Source organism: Xiphophorus hellerii, chromosome 14, assembly GCF_003331165.1.
Source record: "Xiphophorus hellerii strain 12219 chromosome 14, Xiphophorus_hellerii-4.1, whole genome shotgun sequence".
NCBI classification, from domain to species: domain Eukaryota; kingdom Metazoa; phylum Chordata; class Actinopteri; order Cyprinodontiformes; family Poeciliidae; genus Xiphophorus; species Xiphophorus hellerii.
Window position 1 is genome coordinate 2025640 of NC_045685.1, and position 20086 is coordinate 2045725.

Below are 20086 nucleotides of genomic sequence, written 5' to 3' on the forward strand. Positions count from 1 at the left end.
CATTTCTCTTCTGAGACAAACTTCTGGTTTAAGTGAAAATACATTTAGCAAACCTACCAGAGGCATGAATCATTGTGGTACTGAATATCTTTATGTGAACGTGTTTGGATGTAAAACATGCAGCGAAATGTTTTGTGATCACACTGAGACAAAAAGACAAAGGGTTTGTCTTAATAATTTTTACCAAACCAGTACTTTTAAAAAGCACATGAAGGCAAAATGTGGAAGATTTAGCTTTTTAAATTGGTATTGGTGCTCATTATCTTATAACAGAGAATTGTGGGATTTTTCCACCATGCTAAAAAAAAAAAAATCAAACTAAACAATCAGTTGAGAAAATAATGAAACAACCATAGCTAAACTAGATGTTTGAAATGACTCATAGTCCAGTTCTCCTTTGAGTCTGCTTTCTGTTCTCTCAGGCCCAGTCTGTTGTTCCTGTGAGTCGTTTCTTTCCACTTTCACCACATGCTTTCTCAGTTTAGAGACCCCTGCAAAGTATACCTATCAAATGCAATCATCTGTCCTCGGTTGCCATATTCTTGCAAGGGAGGAGAAACAAAGACATTAATCTGTATTCTATTGGCTGGACGTCCTTACCAAGATAACTTTAAAAAATTAATTATACTGTATTATATTTACAATAGAACTGGACTGTGGTTGAATGCAAATGTCTATATTGAATGTACTGGCATCAACTGAGATGATTTTATTATAAATTTCTATATAACTGAATATAAAATTAATCTATTTGTCTTGCACTGCATAAATTAACTGAATTAAATCGAACTGAACTAGGAAAATAAGGCTATTTATAACAGTCAAACTACATAAGTCCCCATTTAAAACACTTTGTGATCTGGGGCCCAGGGGCCCAGGTGACACAGAACCGCCCTGTGTTTGAACATGAGCTAAAGCGTCTCTGCCGTCGCGTGTTTATGATAGAACAACAGCAGTTGTATTAGCAGCTTATCAGCATTAGCGCCTGCTGCTCGCTCTGCCCCCCCTCCGGGGTGGGTGTGCGTCGTCGACGCTGTTACTGTCTCTTTAAATTTACCCAGGAGCCCCTTAAGGAGCCCCAGGGGCCCCTAGTCCGGCTCCCCACCCAGAAGACAAGCAAGAACCTTAAAATACATTACTGGAGGCCTAAGCTGAGACGAGTCTTGCTTGAGCACTACAAAGTGTTTTCGCCGGCGGATTGAGTGATTCTATGAAAAGTTAACTTGGCTCCCGTGCGGGGCGCGTGGGAGAAACCCTGGAGAACACGGGCTCCAGAACGATGAGCGCCAGCCAGATGCGTGTCGAACGGTGGCCGCGCGGCGGAACATGTTCCTGCTGTGACATGTTGTTCATGTGAGAGTGACATGTCCCGCTCCGCCGCTTCGACCCGCTGAGGAGGGAGGTAGTACACGAGCTACAACTACATCAACAGCCAGGCCAGTGATGGAAGAGAAAGAGACGGGGGAGAGCGAGCCAGTGGACCTCCGCTCTTCCGAACAGTCTGAGTTGCTCTCATTAATAATAAGCGGAGAGGAGGAAACGACGCAGGAGGGGAGCGACTTGGGAGGTAAACGAAAAAATGTGTTTTTCTTTTTTTTTTTTTAGGGCCACAGCTGAGTGGGTGTGCGTGGTTGTCAGTGACACAGCCATTGTCAGTCAGACAGTTAATCCGTGTCAGGGACAAAGCCGTGGAGCGGCATGGCCCCTCTGCCTCTGTGGCTCCTATAAACAAAGGCTCAACAGCATACAAGCTGAGGAGACTCACTGCTGCCATCTAGAGGATAGCGACTGTAAGGCAAGACAAGTTTATTTGTATAGCACATTTCAGCAAGGCGAGCCAAAGAGATTTACACGATGAAGACATAAAACAACAAACGAGCAACAAACATTTGCACAATAAAAAGAAGCTATGAAAAAGTGAAATACAGAGTAAAATTAATGATGGTCCAGTTAATATGAACCAAAAGCAGTTCTAAATAAATGGGTTTTTAGCTTTGAATTAAAGAAATACAGTGTTTCAGCACTATTGCAGTTTTCTGTGAGTTTTTCCCAGATTAGTGGAGCATAAAAACTGAATGCTACTTCATGTTCAATTTATGTCAGGGTCATTAAGTCAGTCATTTTAAAATATTATTTTAACATAGTGATGAAAACATAAAGCAACATACAAAACAAACGTCCGTTTAATATTGTAGAACAATTAAATCCAAAGGACTCACTTGAGGTGGCTGGGGCATCTGAACAGGATGGATGTCTGGGTTTCCCTCCTGACCTTTTTCTTTGCTTTCTTTTTTCAGCATTTCTTTATTAATATTAACAAGAGCACATGTACATGAACACTCGTATATACATAAATATAACCCTAGACAAAAAAAAATGCAAACACACAGAGGGGAGGGGCAAAACAAAAAGCAGATCAATCACCATAAAGACCAGTTTTTTTTGCCACATGATCTCATGACAAGTCCTCTTCCCATGTCGAGTTGGATATCATTTTGGCCTAGCCACGTGTAAAAGACAGTCCAGATCTCCCAAAATCTGTTAAGCTTTTTATTAGTAAAATAACTGATCTTCTCAAGGGCATTTTAAATAAAGTCATTTATTTAATTCGTTGTGAAATTCCACATAATGTCTCTTTCTTCCATGATAATGCAATACAGCATTTAGCTTCCAAAAAACAAACACTAAGTAGGGATCTTGAATTGTTTGAGATAACAAAGTCTTCAGGATAGATATTTAAGATGCACATTTTATGATTTAAAGGAACCTCCTTACCAATCATCGGAATAATCACAGTCAACACAGCCTTCCAAAAAACTAATATGTGAGGACATGCCCACTTAGTATGTGGCTATGTCCTTTCTGGGAAGTGCATTTAATGCAAATGTCAGGAATATTAGTGTGGAAGTGAAGTAATCTAAGTGGAGTGATATATTCCCCAGTTAGCCACTGTACTGTAATAATTTGGAATTTGTGTTGGCAGATTGAGTATGAATCAAAGCTCAACCTTCTGACCACTTCTGGCTTTCAACTATCTCCCAGATCTGTTACCTACACTAGTAGAATGCTGTTTGAAGATCTGTTACGTTTATCGAAAAACGTCGAGAACAGAATAGACACCTGTCCTCTATCATTTAAGAGGTTCATAGTAATGTCTTCTAATAAAGTCAAAGAAGATAGATCAAGATTATTTTGCTGCTGGGACAAAATGAAACTCCAAAGTCCGAATCAGAAGATATCTGTAAAAATGTTTTGTAGGAATGCAAAACATTTTTGAAACATTTTCAAATGATATAAATACCCTCCATGCATAGAGATCGGACATCTTGGCTATACTTTTGGTATGCCAGAACCTAAAACCTATGTCTGCTCTACCTGGTTGAAAATCACTGTTTTGGTGAATTGGTGAGAACTGGGATAGTTGATGTCTCCAAATAATCAATAAGTATATGGCCAGGTTTGTCAGAGCTGGAGGTAAAGGACAAACACAAGGACTGTCTGTGTGTTCTGCTTAGATCTAATTTATTATTTACTGGTGTGGCTGATCTCTGTATTGTCTTGCTCTCTGAAGAAGACAATCTTGCCAATGGCCATGGTGGAGAGGACTCTGAAACAGGTATGGTCACACCTGTAAGATCACCTGCCACCAGCTACTGGAGCATCACAGAGGGACCCGACCATCCACTCCTTCTCTCCCCAGCGCCCGGGCCCTCTGGACGCAAACCCAGGGTCCAGAGAGCGTCACGTCCAGGCCTGAGCAGAATTCCTGGCCGCGATCACCGCCGCTACTACCACGAATACTGGCGCAGCGAGTACTTGATGGACTTTGACCCCCAAAGGCACGGAATGATCTGCATGGTGTGCGGCAGCACGCTCGCAACCCTGAAGCTCAGTACCATCAAGAGACACATCAGGCAGAAGCACCCGGACTCTCTCCTGTGGAGTGCTGCAGACAAGGAGGTGATCCGCTCTGGCTGGGAGAGCCATCTGAGTCTGGGGGCAGGTCAGAGGTCTGCTGCTGGATCCTTGCTCCAGGGAGAAGAAGACTCTATGCACTTTGGTCAGCAAATAGGTGGTGAGTAGAGCGAGATTTTTAGATCTCATATTCAGTGGGATTGTGCATTATGTTCTGACTTGGGGTGGCATGAAGCGGAGAGGACAGTGGTTTCCAAATATTCTTCTATAAAGTATAAAGTAAATTTGTACTTGTTCTTCTCTACTCTAATGCCTCTAAACAGAATTTAGTGCAACAAGTTGACTTCAGAAATTGCCGATTAGGTAAGCCAGAGCTACAAGGAATGATTGAGATAAAGCACATCCATATGTTAGACTGGCCCAGTCAAAGACCAGAAACAAGTCCACATGATAATCTGTGACGAGACTTAAAAACTGCTGTTAACAGATGTTCTTTATCCAGCTGGACTGAGTTTGAGCTGTTTTGTGAAAAAGAATGGGCAACAGTCTTCATCCTTAGGTGCCAGAGCCGTTGGAAATAGATTTTCTGCAGCAATTGCAGCTAGAGATAAATCTCCAAGTACTGACTGAACATAAACACCTCACCCCCACATACGTCACATTTTTTTATCTAAAAATCCCCACAAACATTTAAATTAGCATAAATTTTATTTCATTACTTTAAAACCACACATCTTTTTCCTTCTTGTTCAAAAATGTGCGATTACAGAAAAGTGTGATCCAATTCATCAAAGTTTCTTGTTAAAACATAACACCTATGCTTTGACAGGCATGCTGTTTTTCTGTTCAACAATAGCTGGCAGCAAAGGACCAAGAAAATACAGTATATACATGTGCTAATGAGAAGTTATCAAGCATGAATTGAAACAAGCATGAAACATTTTCACTCTTTGAAGAGACCCAGCGCCACAAAAGTCTTGTTGTGGTTCTGTTAGAGTTCTGCTGCTCACACTAACATTAGAAATTATCTTTACAGTCTGAGCCTCCAGCAGGCGACTGGGTTGTTTGTAATATTTTTTTTTTTACAAACTATTCTGTTAGGAACAGCAGAACCCAACAATCTACTATCTGACTTACTGCTTGAGTTAAGATAACTGTTGGAGAGCAAAGGTACCAGTTTAACATCCCAGAGCAGCACATTAGCTGCTTTACACTTCAGTATCTGAACTCATCAAGCCTAACAATGGACCGGGCTATCTGTAAGCTACAATCCTCTGATAACTGCTTTCTTAAATAAAAGATCTTGATCAGCTTCTGTTTCTCAGGTCATGTTCTAAACAGTTGTTTTTTATGTTTGTTTTGTCTGGATGTTCCAAAATATAATACACCCAGAAACTCCAGATCCAGTTCCACTGCAGGAGCACCAACAGCAGCCCCCTGCTTTGACTCTGCGGACCGTAGAGGACGAGAGCCTCCAACCCCAAGAGGAGGAGGACGGGCTCCCCGGACCGTCGGCGCGGACCTTGGAGCGCTACCTGAATGACTCTCTGCACGCTTGGTTCCGCCAGGAGTTCCTGATGGAGTATGAGGCTGAGGCCGGACGCCTGCTCTGCATGGTGTGTGGAGCAGTACTTCCCTCGCTCCACTTGGATCACATAAAGAGCCACGTACTGGAAACCCACCCCAACTCGCTGGTGTACAGCTCAGAGGAGAAGCACTGCATCCTACAGGCCTGGGCCCAGACACACGGTGAGAACATCAACCACTTTCGAGTCAAGTTTATTTGTATGGCACATTTCAGCAACAAGGCAGTTTAAAGTGTTTTACATCACAGCATCAAACATAAGCCATAAGAACATTTTATTATATGTTAGATTCAAGTTTGCAATACATGACTACTAAGGTACGGATGATTAATCTTATGATTTGCTTTCTCATCACCCCCTAATCACTTCATATCCTCATCAACATCACCATGGTAACATCTAGCCACTGCAGTGTCCTAGAAAATGTTGTAGAGATGATGATTCAAAGGTTTGTTGCGTTTATGTCGGTAAAAGTGCTTGAACCTTTAAGTAGTGTGTTATTCTGGGTAGAACCTGAATGCTGTCTGTCTGTCTGTCTACTCTCTGCCAGGTGAACCAGACTCAGTCAAGTCAGAACCTACACCCAACACCAAAGCAAAGGGGGCTGACATTTTCACAGAAGACCTTAAGACGGTTCCAATCAACGCTGACATGTTCCCAGAGGGTGACAGCACTTTAACTCAGGACATTCATCTGATCGGTGAGGATGGAGGGGTCGGGGCCCCACGCCTGCCATCCCAGCCTCTCCGGCAGTCCAGGAAGAGGCGGCTGAGAGGGGGTGACCCCTGGCGACTCCGCCTCGACTATCTAGTAGCCTATGGGCCCCAAGACCAGGGCACTTTTTGCATGGTGTGTTCTCAGGTCTTGCATGAAAGCAAGGTGAGCAGCTTCCGCCGCCACATTCAGGAATGCCACCCTGAGACCACAACGCTGAGCCGACAAGAAAGAGAAGCAATGGCTGCTGCCTGGACCAAAGACTCGTCTGCTGATGGAATGCAAATACCAGATGGTGAGAAACGTTTCCACATTGTTGTGCTTTATTCAACAGTCACTAAATCCTGATTATTACCAATAATTAATATCATCCTGCCCTGCAGCCTTCATAAACTGTCCCCTTTCTGTCTTGTAAACAATTCTCTGCTTGTTAAATACTGTGAATACTTAGTCATTTAGTCATATAACATTTCACAGTGTCGAAAGGTAGAGAAATATACATGATATGTACAATATTGATAAAAAAAATATCGGCAGCAATATTATTAGACATCAGTATTGATGCATCCCTATTTCTAACAGTTGCATAAGGAAGAGTTATCATACAGTATTCATAATAGAAGTTAACTGAATAAAAATTATCCTACAATAAAGAAAATATATTTCAAATTCAAAACTTTCCATGTTGTACAGACAGTAAGAAAACATGTTTCCTTGTACAATGAAATTCTTAGTTTCCTGGTCACATTGGATGGCAAAATTACAAAATGTTGGATAAATAGTAAAGCAGGCAAAAATACAATAAAAATAGAAATATAAACTTTACAAAAATACAAACGATGCAGAATATAGACAAAGTAGATATTTTATGCAGATTAGCTGGTATGTGCAGCAGTCAGTGAAACAATGAGGAGCAGCGATACCCTGTTTGAGAAGTCTAATCAGCAGTAAGTTTGCTGGTCTTTGTTCAACTTGAGGTCTTCTCTCCCTCTCTGTGTCTGTAGAACTGAACCCCAGTGAAGCTGTTGCCTTCAGTACTACCAAAGGCAGAAATGAGGATTCCCCCTCTGATGTCTGCGCTCCCCTAAACTCCGTGAACAGCAACGACAGTGTGACCGGAGGGAGGAGCAGATCCAAGGACTGTGGCGTTGCAGCCCCGGTCCCTCGCCACGGCCATTACCCCGGGAAGGACCAGAGGAGGAACTACCAGGTGCGCTGGCGAATGGAATACCTGATGGATTATGACTGTAGGAGACATGGCCTGATCTGCATGGTGTGTGGAGCCACTCTGGCGACGCTGAAGGTCAGTACCATCAAGCGGCACATCCAGCAGGTTCATCCTCACTCCCTGCTGTATGGCTCTGAGGAGAGGGAGCAAGCCCTGCTGAGCTACAGCCAGACTGCCCTGCACTTTGTCCACTCTGATGACTGCTTCTCCTCCCAGGACCACGGACTCACGCAGGGCGCTGCCTCGCCCGCGCAGCTTGGCACTTAGAAAGGGCTTCTGTCTGTTTTCTCTCCTGGCTTCTGTTCAGAAGCAGCCCTCACTTTTCTGTCCCTAAACCATAAAAATGGATGACTCTTCAGCTCACCTCTATTGTGAAATCATAGCACAATTGTGTTATAGCAAGAAAGAGTGTGAGAGTAAGATTCAAGTTTACAAAAGCGGGATAACCTCTTTAAAATCCCCTTCAATTTACTTCTTAGTTTCTACTAAGAGGCTGAAAATGAAGTGATGTCAAAATGTCAAAGCTTCATGAACATTTAAAAGTCCAGTGACTCATTAAGAAGGAACAATGACACTTTATTTAGATTTCCTTTTTGGAAGCTACTGATGTCTTTGCACAAAATGAACCAAATCCTGGCCAACAGAGTGGATTATGTGCTACAACAGATAACACATGAAAGCTACTATTAAGCCATGTGAGTCTGCCTTTTCCATATGATGGAATCCATAAATCAGTGCTGAGAACAGCATAAGAATGCAAAGCCATATTTCATAAGGAGTGAAGCTGAATTGGACTGAAGCAGGGCGTCAGGCAGAGGCTTCATGACCAGGTTGAGAGCTTCTAGTTGGATGATTTCACTCAGCAGGTTAGATCACTGAGGGGCAAAAAGATTGTTGACAGGACTCAAATATCTTTACATTTAGACGAGACCTGCAGTCAGGACCATGTTGAGCCGATTAGATCTCAATAAACTGATGTTTGTTTTTGTTTTTATATTTTGCAACCTTGATTCACAGGACTGGTAGCATCACGACTAATGTCCAACTGTTAGCAATGAACTGAACTGAGCTGATGCTTTAAGTCTTTCTGAGCACTTAGAGAATAATCCCTCAGGTCCAATATTCCCCATCAGACACTACTGCCTGTTAAACTGCTTTGTTCCTACATTTCTCTTTAATTAGCTACAAAAAGAGCAAAATAGTGTTTGTGTTGCAGGTTTCCTGTACCAGATTTTCACACAGATCTTTTGCCAAGTTGTTACATATATGTGGCCACATCACTGGCTCATCTGCCCGGTGTAGGAGCTGCTTTTTTATTGCTGTAATGAATTATACCGGAGTCAGTAGTTGGTGACACTGTGATGACAACAAAGGCTAAACTAAGAAGCAATATAAACAGTAAACATAACCCCCCCCCCACCTCCCCCACCCCAAAATACTTTGAGAGGTTCAGAAATTCTTCATTATTTTTGCATTTACGAAGGATAATGTCAAAGAGCAGAGAAGTCTGACCACCTGTCAAGCAAAATAGAGCAGGAGCTTTATACAGGTGGGACGTCTCTGCAGGAGCAGCTTCCCAAAAGGTGATTCCATGACAACCCTTTTTGTGTCTAAATGCGTGTCTCAATGTGAACACGCATTTATTTTTAAAGGGAAAATGTGTCAATTGTTCCAAGATCCTCAGATTCAGGCTTAACTATAGTATCATTTCTAAAAAGTGACATTTAATGGAAAATCATTTATATGGAGTTTATTCTGCCGCACAGCCTGCATTTTCTAAAACCCGTTCATTTGGGGATCAGAAAATCTCCTAAAATCACAGCAGTCATGACACAGAACTGTAATGCTGCTTGACCTGGCCCCAGTGACTTAGTCTGGTACACATTAGGCATAAAATAATAAATCTTTCGTTAACATAAGAAAACTAATCAGCTACATGACTGTGAAATGGATTCTAAATGTTTGAAAGTGTTCTCATTGACTTAGATTATAAAATAGTTGAAAAAGAAATAATGGAATTTTCTAGGATTAAAAATATGTTTAGGTGATTTTGTTTTTTCTCAACGATAATTTTTCACTACAAAGTTAAAGAACATTTCAGTGAAATTAAAGCAAAGCCAAAGAGGTGTCTCTTTCTCCATCACGGCTTTTCTCTGTCACAGAACAACCGCTCCATCCAGTCACTTTATTAGATTTTGCTGCATTTAATTCACATTTTACCAGACAAATATTCAGTATACACTGTTGCATCAAGCTTCATAGAAACTATTTTGGTTTCTAGCAAATGGAAAAGCTTCTGTCTCAGTGTCAGCTTTAAGGATTCTGGCAGCTGGAATTGAACAGTTGTGTAATGAGACAAACTTACAAATGAGTCTCTGGGCTTTAAAGGTTTTAGGGACACCATTGAATATTTATTTGTTCATATTTGGGCTTGTTTCTGGTCAGGGCCCAAGTCTTTTCTCAGGAAGTTAGAAACCGAGTGACAGACAAATACAACGCAGCACTTTGTCCCTTCAGATCTACTAAACTCCACCCTTATCTGTGTGCAGCCAGTAAAATGTTTGACGTTTTTGCTGATGACAATGAATGGAGCATATGGAGCTTAGTCCTTGTTTACAAGTGCAGGTGAAGGATGTCCTCCTCAGTTGTCCGTTTTAATCTCAGTCTAGGTAATACAGCACCATGCATCCTTCCCATCAGCCAAATCATCCTACCTTAACACTGCACAAAAAATGTGTAAATATCTGAAAATGAGTTGTATTTTTCCTTTGTATGAGCACTTTTTTGCATCCTGGTTTTTACAAAATATGTTTGTAACTAAGTCCAGTTTTTCTACTTTATTCAAAGTTGAACGATGAAGGCATGTTTTAACGCTAGACAAATGCTTGATAAATTTATGAATTCACTTTGCAGACTTTGTTCCAGCTTCATTGTGTTTTTTTTTCCCCATTCAGTGTACAAAGTTTATGCAACATGTAAAATAGTTCTGTCATAGAATGTCACTTCTTCTTCTTCATTTTCTTCTTCTTCTCTTGGTAAACATATCTCAGGGATTCTGTTTGCATCAACACTTTAATCAGTGGTTGTTTTTTGTTTTGTTTTTCTTCTAGGCTGTCGCTGTTCGACACTACTGGATTTACGTGTTGGCTTCAGTTGTGTCACCGTCAAACATAAATACCACAGTGAATTAAAAGCTGCGTTTTAAAATAACTAGAGCCAAACATTCGGATAAAAAAAATATAGATTTCAGGAGAATAAATTAAAACTTGTGATGTTAAAAAAAACCCATTTGAAGAGTTAATTTTAGTGACGCAACGATGTGAAAATTTGGTCCATGTTGACATCTACACATTTCCCAACTATTTCCACACTGTGAAGAAATAATGATGTAACGCTGACATTGTGTCTCTGCTTCAGTTATCGCTGCATCACTCTCACTGTCACATGACCAGACAAACCGCCCGCTTCAAACACATTCACAAGCAGCAATAAGGTGGGAATATTGGTTAATATCAGCATATTTTTACTTATGGGACAAATTCCAATATGTTGAAAACTGACTGGCATTGGCCTATACTGATGTTGATGTCAATTTCCCTACTTACTTTAATTTCTCCAATATCAAACCATCCTACCTTAATGATGCACAATATCAGGGTCAAAACAATGCATAGCAACAAGCTAAAAGGCACAATGCTTTAAATATGACCCTATGTAGTCTGAACTGTATCTCAGCCTTTGTCATGTGACAGTGGGCTCATGACTCTGTGGTATTTATGTGGGACTGACATTCATAAACAGTTGAGATGTCTTTAATGAAGGATAAAATCTTTAATCCAAAGCTAACGTAAAGTGACACGACAGAACAGGCTCCATCTTTATGGCTCCTCTTCTCTGACATAAGCACTTAATTCATGAGACGATGAAGTGAGACATGATGTGTTGCTTGTGTGTATGTGTGTGTGTGTGAAAAGTGATTGCTCTGCCCCTTTCTAACAGGCCAATGTGTGAAATGTGCATCCTGTCACCAGTGAATAAAAACTCATTGATCCTCTAATCCTTTGCTGAAGTGAGATTTTGGTTCTGTTGTTTTATATTTTCTTTATGGGTATTTGAAGACCAGTCAAAATTAGACAGTTTATCTCTTCTGACAGTGTAGATTTATAGACCTGATAATGGTTAATATGCCTCCCAGGAATGTCAGAGCTTGTGATCTGACCTCCAATTTACCTTCACAGTCAGTGAAGGTAAATTTATCTTTTGAGTTCTGGAACATTTTACGTGGGATGAAACGATTAATCATAATGAATCGATTATTTAAATAATCGCCAATTAATTTAGTGAACATTAATTGTTAACTGCAGTACACAGATTTTAAAAAAGGCCATCTGCTGAAAGAACAGTAACTAATCTAAAACTGTACAGCACATATATACATTTTGCATTTAAGATAATAGCACCATTATCTGTAAACTGGCAGTTTTAGTTTCATCTGGGTTTAACTTAGTTAAAAGCCTCCTATGATGTACGTTTTGCTATCTAATTATTGATCAGTTAATCCAAAAAATATTCAACAGGCCAGCCCTCCACTATTGATGTTCAGTTCAGCAAAATAAGAGTTGATGGTTTTTTTTGGTTTTTAGCTTCCTTTGCGACAAATGATCAAGAGTTCGCAAAAGGAATGCTGTTATTGTATTTTAGGCAATAAAATGTGTATTTTCTCATTTAAAAAAGGAATTAATTTGTTTGTGTTATTTTTCATGTATTTCCAAATATTGTACAAAATAAGCTTAAGTGGTGAAACGACAATTGTTAAAATAATTGATTACTAATATAATCATTAATTGCACACCATAGGACAAAACTGAAGTTATTTTACCTTCAAAATGACACGTAGAACCATGCGGTTTCTAAGAAACTGTTTTCATATGCTCACTAATAAATAACATTAACATCGAGCGCCATGGTCTAATGCAGACCGGCGGTTGCTACGGAAATAACTGGAAAACATCAGGAATGTTGAGGACGTCATGGCTTTAGTTACAGGCACATTGTGCAGATGTGACACAAGCACATTAATGGGTTCGACAAATAACTTTATCCCAAATAGCTAAATGTTGCTGTAACTCTTATCATGCATGGATCTTCAAAGAGCTTTTGTAGATGATGATGCTGTGAGCAGGAAGGAACTCCAGTTTATACATCAACACAGCACAGGGTCCACTCCATGTCAGGCAGGTTCTACTAAACAGAACACATGAATGGATCAGACAAGAGCAGCTATCTGAGTAGCAAGTAGCATAAAAAAATTACTTAATGTTGCTTTGACAAATCCTTTTTTATTTTTTTCCTGGATTTTTAGGTCTATTTCAGAAATCCAATTAAATGAAATATGTAAATAAAAAAGTCTGCTGCAAATGTTAGGCTGTTAAAACTTTTTATTTCATTTCTCAACTCATTTTAAGCAGCAGTATAAATGTGAATGTGGCTTTTCATAATTCCAGCTTTAGAAATAAAAATCCTAAGTCCTCTTCCCCACTGAACAGATTTCAGGAGTAGATAAAGAATCTAGAGAGGTGAACAGATTCACAAAGAGCTGCAGACCTTTGAGTTGATTTTATTAATTATTTCACTTTGACATCAGTACAGAGACCACAAACATTTTTGCAGTTTTCTTTTTTTTTTATTCCTGCGACATCCGTCCAAAAGCTTCATAAACTGGAACCAAAGTCATAGCTGCTACAAAACCAAGCCGTTAGTTCACAAAGTCCAAATACCAATTAGAGCTCAAGCCAAAAGAGTCAGGAAGCAGAGTTCAGATCATTCCTGCCACTCTCTCCCATCACATAAACACACAAACAGGAAAAGGAGGGAAAAAAACATGCTATGAGAAATGATATTGAATTTCCTCTGTATCATATTCTACACACTACAGAACTACACTCACTTTGTGATGTTTACCCTGACAGCGCCCTGACACCAGCCACTTTGCTTTTCTAGTTTTCACCTGGATCGCGAAGAGGCTCTAACAGCACGACATTCATATGAGCCAAGTGAATATTAATGGCTCAGCTGACATGGCCTCTGATGTCATCAAGCATGCAGATTTAATTTTCAGTTTTAAAAATAAGACTTCTTGTAAGTTTCCTTCACTCCAGCTTTAACTCAAAACTGCTGATGACTTCTAAGGTTTATTAGGAAATCGGTGACTGGAGGTTTCCTGGAGAACCCAGCATTAATATTCATAGGCACTAACTTTAGCAAGAAAGACTGAAAAGATTTCTATTTTTATTTAATATTTTTATTGGCCATTATATTAGTTATAATCCATCCACTAGAACTAAAGTAAAAAAATCTGAACAGCCAGACGTGAGAATTATTATTTTGTTCGGTAGTCTTGATTTCTTAAATCTTAAGTCCATAAAAGAAGCACATGGTAAATATGTTCTGAAAGCTAAATAACTTTCTAAAAAAAACAAAACAAAAAAAAAAACGTAACTTTATCTCTGATGACATTCAGTGTGCCTCCTGTGGGACAGAAGTGGCAGACACGAAGCGGACGGGTCGGTGAACTCTGACCTGTGCAGGTGAATCACACATTGGTCATGCATAGGAGGGAGAGAGTTCAGCAGCCGGGTTGGAGCCGTGTCCATTCAGTATGCAGGGACACATGCAGACAGGACAGAACAGCTACAGTGTGGTGTCGACTCACTATTCACACTTCTGTCCCTTAAAGTAACATAAAGGTTGGACTGCAGGGCCAACACGTCACTATGGTTTTAAATCAGGTTCAAAAAACACCACGGAAACAATCACAAGTAGTAACCTTATTAAACAAAAGTCAGGATCAACAATATATTACAGGCTATATAGGGGAGGGGTGAAAACCTGTTCCAGCTTACACTATGACAAAACCCAAAAACAGAAGTTCAACAACAACCATTTCAGAAAGTGTTCCTATCATCTCCAGCTACTTTACTTAAAATGGCACCTTCTAATATAACAACCCTGAACTCATCTTACTTCCTCCTTGGTCAGAGGAACATTGTATGGAGTGTAAAATGTGTCAACATTATAATCTTTGCTTTTGAAGAGTAGATTTGTTTTTTTTTTTTATAAAAAGGAAAAAATGGGAGAAATGATCACAGCACAAACTTTTATTTTCACTTTTACATTCAATTTTAATTTCAGCCATTATTTTCCAGATGACAGCCACCTTTGGTCTGTTGTCTAAAATTAAACTGAACAGCTTTAAAATTATTCATAATTCTTATTTTGGCAAGACAATTCAAACCATTCACATTTTACACTCAACACAACAGCAATCTAAGAAACCATGTGGGGATTAAAAGTTGAACACATCAGTGTGCCGCTTAACCTATCAGCTTGATTCTATGGGGGAGGACTCAAAGAACTACTGGTTAAAAAGAAGAAGCTCAGTAACACCTAACAGAAGTCTCACTAAGCCGTTATCGAGCTGGAGGGGAGTTCAAGCAGCCATCCTAGAGTTTATACAGGTAGCACTTCTAAGTAGTCATAATTAGAATCAAAATATACAAGTGAAAACAAGAGCCGAACACTTAAAGGACTGAACAGGTGCAAAAACAGTCAAGACTACTATGATTGTAGGGGTGTTGGAGGGGTGTGTGTCTTCCTTCAATATAAAAGCTTGGCCGATGTGTTCCAGAGCAGAGAGCCTGTCGTTTCTTAGGGTTATTTACAAGAACAGATGTTTTCAGAAAAAAGCTTCTGAACATGATGAACTAGACCAAATTATCACAGCTGGTTCAGGGGGGAGGGGCTACCTCCACCTGCCCAGGCTTCAGGGGGGGAGAAAATCAGTGCATTGCAGAAGGTTCAAACACTGCCTGTGACTGAAAAACAAACGGAAGAGTCAATCAGGAGGAGCAGAGCCAATCCCAACTCCTGAAATGAATTCGTACAGAATGTAACATTGAGTAAAAGGTACGGTGAGCCTGGCCACAGCTCCACAGAGCCTGGCTGTGTGACCAGCCGGACGCTCCTCAGTCTACCTGCAGGGAAGCGTGTGATTCCTGGGCAGAAGCGGTGTTGCTCGGAGGCAGCGCCCCGTCCGCCCTGATGCTCTGTACATGGTGGAACCAGGTCATAGATTCAGTCTAGTTCACTCAGGCCGGCCTTCCCCCTGCAGCTGGGAATGCTGCAGTGTCACATGACCTGCTCATAAGCATGGTGCCTCATGGCTCTGCAGGCACGCCTCTGATTTTATGTTTGCAAGTTAAGCTGCGCAGTAGTTTTACGTTGAACATTGAGTAGCTCTGAGATTTTCTATCTAGCACGGTTCAGTGTGTGTGTGTGGGAGCGTGTGTGTGTGTGTGTGTTGGGTGGGGGCGGAGGTGAACACGTCTGGGTTACTGGGGAGGAGCTGGGTGAGATGAAGGGTTGGTTTTTCCAGAGTGATGGAGATGAGGGTGAAGATGACATGTGGGATCATTCAGTTTTGCTGCGTTTCATAGCTCCCGGAAGTTTCTCTTGCAGTCTGGCAAAGAAAAGCAGAACAAGAATTACTCCAGGTCAGAAAACATTAATGCATTACACAGGAAATACATGCGAGGCTAGCTGAACCTTATGAGATAAGGCCGTAAGGTAGGGGTGCATCGATCTGCTAATTCTGATTGTTTTTTTACCTAAAAGATACTAAATATAGTGACAAAGCCACTGAGTTGGCAACAGTGGGGTGACTATTGTTAATTTCAAATGTTCAGACGTGACCTGTGGGCGGTTGGTCAGTTAGGCCTCTCACTGCAGAGCAGAAGAGGACTGTGGCAGATGAGATCGGTGAATAGGATTGGTTTCATTTGAAAGTATCAGTCGATTGCTGATCTCCCAAAGTTAAGGAAATCTGGACGGATTTATTGGTCAGTATAACCTACCTACATCGTTCCAGGTCCACCTTACATCTTTCTTATAGTGACAAATTGGGAAAACGTCAAAGTCTACCGTAAAAATCTTGATGTCTAAATAAACAGGAAGCAAAGCTGGGCCTCCAGTGCTGTTCAGTTTGTTTTCCTGAATGTGTCTTCAGCTGATTCCTGATGTGAGTGACATATCACCAACATGGACAGAGAGTACATCAGTAGGTTCTAATACAAATAAATCGTTTCCTTTCACTTACTTTGCAATTGTGTTGTTGACTTGGGTACGCACAAGATCGATGTAATGATCAATCTGGGTCTGCAAGGGAAAACAACCTTAAGTTTTTTTATTTACTTTCTTAAAAAACAAACAGTAAGACAAATGAGATACTTCCACATGTAACTATTGAGAGTTCATTTAGGTTTTCTGAAGTGAGATTCTGTAAACTACAGGCCTATATCTAGTCTTCCTTAGTAGTTGCTAATCAAGTTTGAGCATCTATACAGTAATAACCAGTTTGAAGAGTTTCAGTCAGGTTTCATATCACTGAAACAGAACTTGTGAAAGCTACAAATGATATTCTCTTAGCCTCACATAGTGGACTTGTGTCTGTTCTGGTTTTGCTAGTTCTGAGTGTTGCTTTTGACACAGTTGATCACAATCTTCTCCTGAACATGTAGGTATGAAGGGAAGAGCACCAGGCTGGTTTAAATCCCATCTGTCCCACAGATTCCAGTTTGTTCATGTGAATGATAAATCTTCACACTCCAGGGTTACTAGTGGAGTACCACAGGGCTCTGTGCTTAGATCAATTCAGGTTCAATTCATAAATACATGGCAACTGTCCTTGCTTGTAGTACTACACATATTTTATGTGTAGTACTAGGCACCCTGCAGCTTTTAGATGTGTCCCTTATCAAACATACCTGAATGGCTCACTACCAGGTCTCTGTGGAGCTGAGTTACTCTTGGTGAAGGAATTCAGCCTTCTGACTCAGGCGTTTCAGACCAGGAATGGATCTTAAAGGTGCCGGGTGGTAGCGCTCCAGGACTGGACCTGAGCACTCCTGACTAACCCTAACTCATCATAGACTGACTGTGGCTGATGTTTTCATCCCAAGCTGACCAATAAAACAGCCAGCAAAGGCAAATACAAGCTAGGGCTCATTTTCCGCGATGTCTGTGCAGATGCTAATGTCCATGCGTTCTGACTCTAGAATGACATCATGCTCTCAGTAGCTGGACTGGGTCCACAGCTAGAGGGATGCAGAAAGCCTTCAGTGTCTGATGGAGGCTGGGAGTCATCCAGTGAGCTCACTGCTACTGCGTCTATCTGCTCTCAGCTGACATGACTATAGTTCGGCTTTAGGGTGGGGCTGACCTTGTTCTTCTCGTAGACTGGAGGTACGGCAAAGAGCAGGATATCCGCTGGAGAACAGAGAGAGAGAGTTCAACACGAAGACAATGATTGCTGTTAAACATTGTTCGCCTTGCAACGATCTAAAACCACATTATATGTACATTATAATGGGAATATAGTTAACCTGGTGAACCACAAACAATGTGTATGTATATATGCAAGGACCTTAAAGAGAATCAGCCAGACCAAGCTCTTAAATTAAACTAATTATTGGTCACTGATCAGGGAACAGGAAAGGTTTCCATAGCGCTTACCCAGGATGAGGATGGTGATGCCATTAAAAACTGCTCCAACATAGGTCAACATCCACATGACCACAGCAAGCTGTAAAAAAACCAACCCAAAAAACAAATGAGAAATTAAACATTTAGGAATCACTTTCATGTCACCTGAAGTCAGAAGCTCCTTTCCTCCCACAGCAGATTTCATTTCACAGATGTCGCCTGCTGCACTCTCATGCTGTTCCAGGCCTTTACAAAACCATCACACAGACACTTTTTACACTAGACTTAAGCTGAAGGTAAGCCAGTGGTTCCACACCTCAACACTCCCAGCACCGGCTGCCTCTGCACCTGTCTGGGAGCCACAGCTGGATGACTTGTTTGGACAAAGTCTGGGACGATTTGCCAGTATGAATGAAACAAAACTGAGTGGGCTGTTCACTTACAGCCATGTTGTGTGAATATAAAAGCCAAACGCGTCTAGCTCGTTTTAATGAATTCTTGTCATACGCCTAAATTAATAAACATAATCTGAACGAGACGGACGTTTTACCACAGAAAACCTGTTTGCGTAATAATGTTAAATCTCCATTAATTACTTCCACTAACTCATCAGCAGGTATGACAAAGTAACTTGAAACAGGATGTTATATAATGATGATGGAAAAATGTGTTTATTTCACATGAAAGAAAAGAAAATGTAAGCAAAGAGAGGCAAAGGGCAGCTTTCCTCTGCCAGTCCCAGGCAGACCATGTCAGCTGGGAGGAGTGTGGGATGTCAGATACCTGAACTGAATCACCTGAAGGTGAGAGTGCCTCTCCCAACAGACCGATTCTGGTTTACAAAGCCGATCTACTCATCAACTGAGGTGGGGCTGGGAATGTGGATAAACCAGAGTTTCATCAGCTTCACCTACTGAGTGTCTGCTAGACCCTGCTTGGCTTAAAGCAGAGTAATATTGATACAAAATGTAGATATTCCGGCTCACTGCAGTAGATTTGCACAGTTCACGCAGAACATAGTGTCTCAGAGGGTAAAGGTCACAGGGAATGTTGGAAGCAGTAATACCATGATCCAGTTTCCTAATGTCATGCAGCCCTCCTTTAAAGTACATATTTATTGAAGCCAAAGGTTTTATGGTTTTAAGGTTTCTAGTGTTTATGGACTGCAGATGGCTGCTTTCAGGTGCTACAGTTTGAATTTACAAAACCTGACTGAAGTAAACTGTAAAATACCCTAGTTTCAGTTTATTGAACGTGGTGTACTAAAATAATAAAATATACAAAGAATAACAATAACAGTAAAGTGTATTTACATGTTATAACTGTGTTTCCAATACAAATGTGCAGAATAGGACTCAACATTCTCAGAATGTCGAAAATATGATTTTGCAATTGTGGTGTGTGCATTAAATAGGACATGTTAAATCAAGTTAATGTGTTAATGATCATGATAAGTCATTAAAACCCTGGTGGCGGCGAATGTAAACGCCTGCTTGAGATATATTAAAACTAGAGCCACGGAGCCGTCGCTCATCATCTATCAGCCAATCAGAGGAGACGCCGGAGTCTTACTGAGGATTACACTGATGATCCCGTGTGCTTGGGTGTGGGTGCGGTATATTGTGGAAATTGTAGACAGTGATTTCACAGCAGAGCAAAACTTTTTATGGAGAAATGTCAGTTTCTTTTTGAAGTTGCTGTGTTTCCATTAAGCAAATTTAACTTTGCAAGTTACCAGACAAGATCTAGAAAAATAATAATAATAATTTGATGTTTATTAAATGAATTTCTGGACTAGTTTCATTCAACTTAGGATCTAGACGCCAACACTAAATACACTGCTCAAAAAAATAAAGGGAACACTTAAACAACACAATATAACTCCAAGTAAATCAAACTTCTGTGAAATCAAACTGTCCACTTAGGAAGCAACACTGATTGACAATCAATTTCACCTGCTGTTGTGCAAATGGAATAGACAACAGGTGGAAATTATTGGCAATTAGCAAGACACACTCAATAAAGGAGTGGTTCTGCAGTTGGGACCACAGACCACTTCTCAGTACCTATGCTGTCTGGCTGATGTTTTGGTCAGTTTTGAATG

At 40.7% G+C, this 20086-nt stretch overlaps 2 protein-coding genes across 5 annotated transcripts in view; one reads left to right on the top strand and one right to left on the bottom strand.

The window, feature by feature from the left end:
- The first annotated feature begins 935 nt into the window (after positions 1 to 935).
- LOC116732768 (uncharacterized protein C11orf95 homolog) lies at positions 936 to 11500 on the top strand. 2 transcript variants are annotated; one of them, XM_032583224.1, is made up of 6 exons: positions 936 to 1567; positions 3572 to 3616; positions 3701 to 4075; positions 5308 to 5664; positions 6052 to 6510; positions 7220 to 11500. In XM_032583224.1, exons 1-6 carry the CDS (start codon positions 1444 to 1446, stop codon positions 7708 to 7710), a joined length of 1851 nt encoding a protein of 616 aa, XP_032439115.1. In that variant the 5' UTR covers positions 936 to 1443; the 3' UTR covers positions 7711 to 11500. The 2 variants fall into 2 exon arrangements, with proteins under 2 accessions (XP_032439115.1, XP_032439114.1); XM_032583223.1 differs by having other exon boundaries at positions 937 to 1567; positions 3572 to 4075.
- Positions 11501 to 13044: 1544 nt separating this feature from the next.
- rtn3 (reticulon 3) overlaps positions 13045 to 20086 on the bottom strand; it is a 29888-nt gene continuing 22846 nt past the window's right edge. For all 3 annotated transcript variants that reach the window (XM_032583194.1, XM_032583196.1, XM_032583197.1), the window contains 4 exons: positions 18013 to 18082; positions 17720 to 17766; positions 16598 to 16656; positions 13045 to 15961 (listed from right to left, as the gene is read on the bottom strand). In XM_032583194.1, coding sequence (XP_032439085.1) covers positions 15913 to 15961; positions 16598 to 16656; positions 17720 to 17766; positions 18013 to 18082 — 225 coding nt within the window. In that variant the 3' untranslated portion in view covers positions 13045 to 15912. The remainder of the gene's footprint in view (positions 15962 to 16597; positions 16657 to 17719; positions 17767 to 18012; positions 18083 to 20086) is intronic.

Coding starts and splice junctions, on each gene's coding strand:
- LOC116732768 (XM_032583223.1), top strand. CDS start 1,444: ATGGAAGAGAAAGAGACGGGGGAGAGCGAGCCAGTGGACCTCCGCTCT. Junction 1,568..3,571: donor GGAGGGGAGCGACTTGGGAG/GTAAACGAAAAA, acceptor TGCTCTCTGAAG/AAGACAATCTTGCCAATGGC. Junction 6,511..7,219: donor TGGAATGCAAATACCAGATG/GTGAGAAACGTT, acceptor CTGTGTCTGTAG/AACTGAACCCCAGTGAAGCT.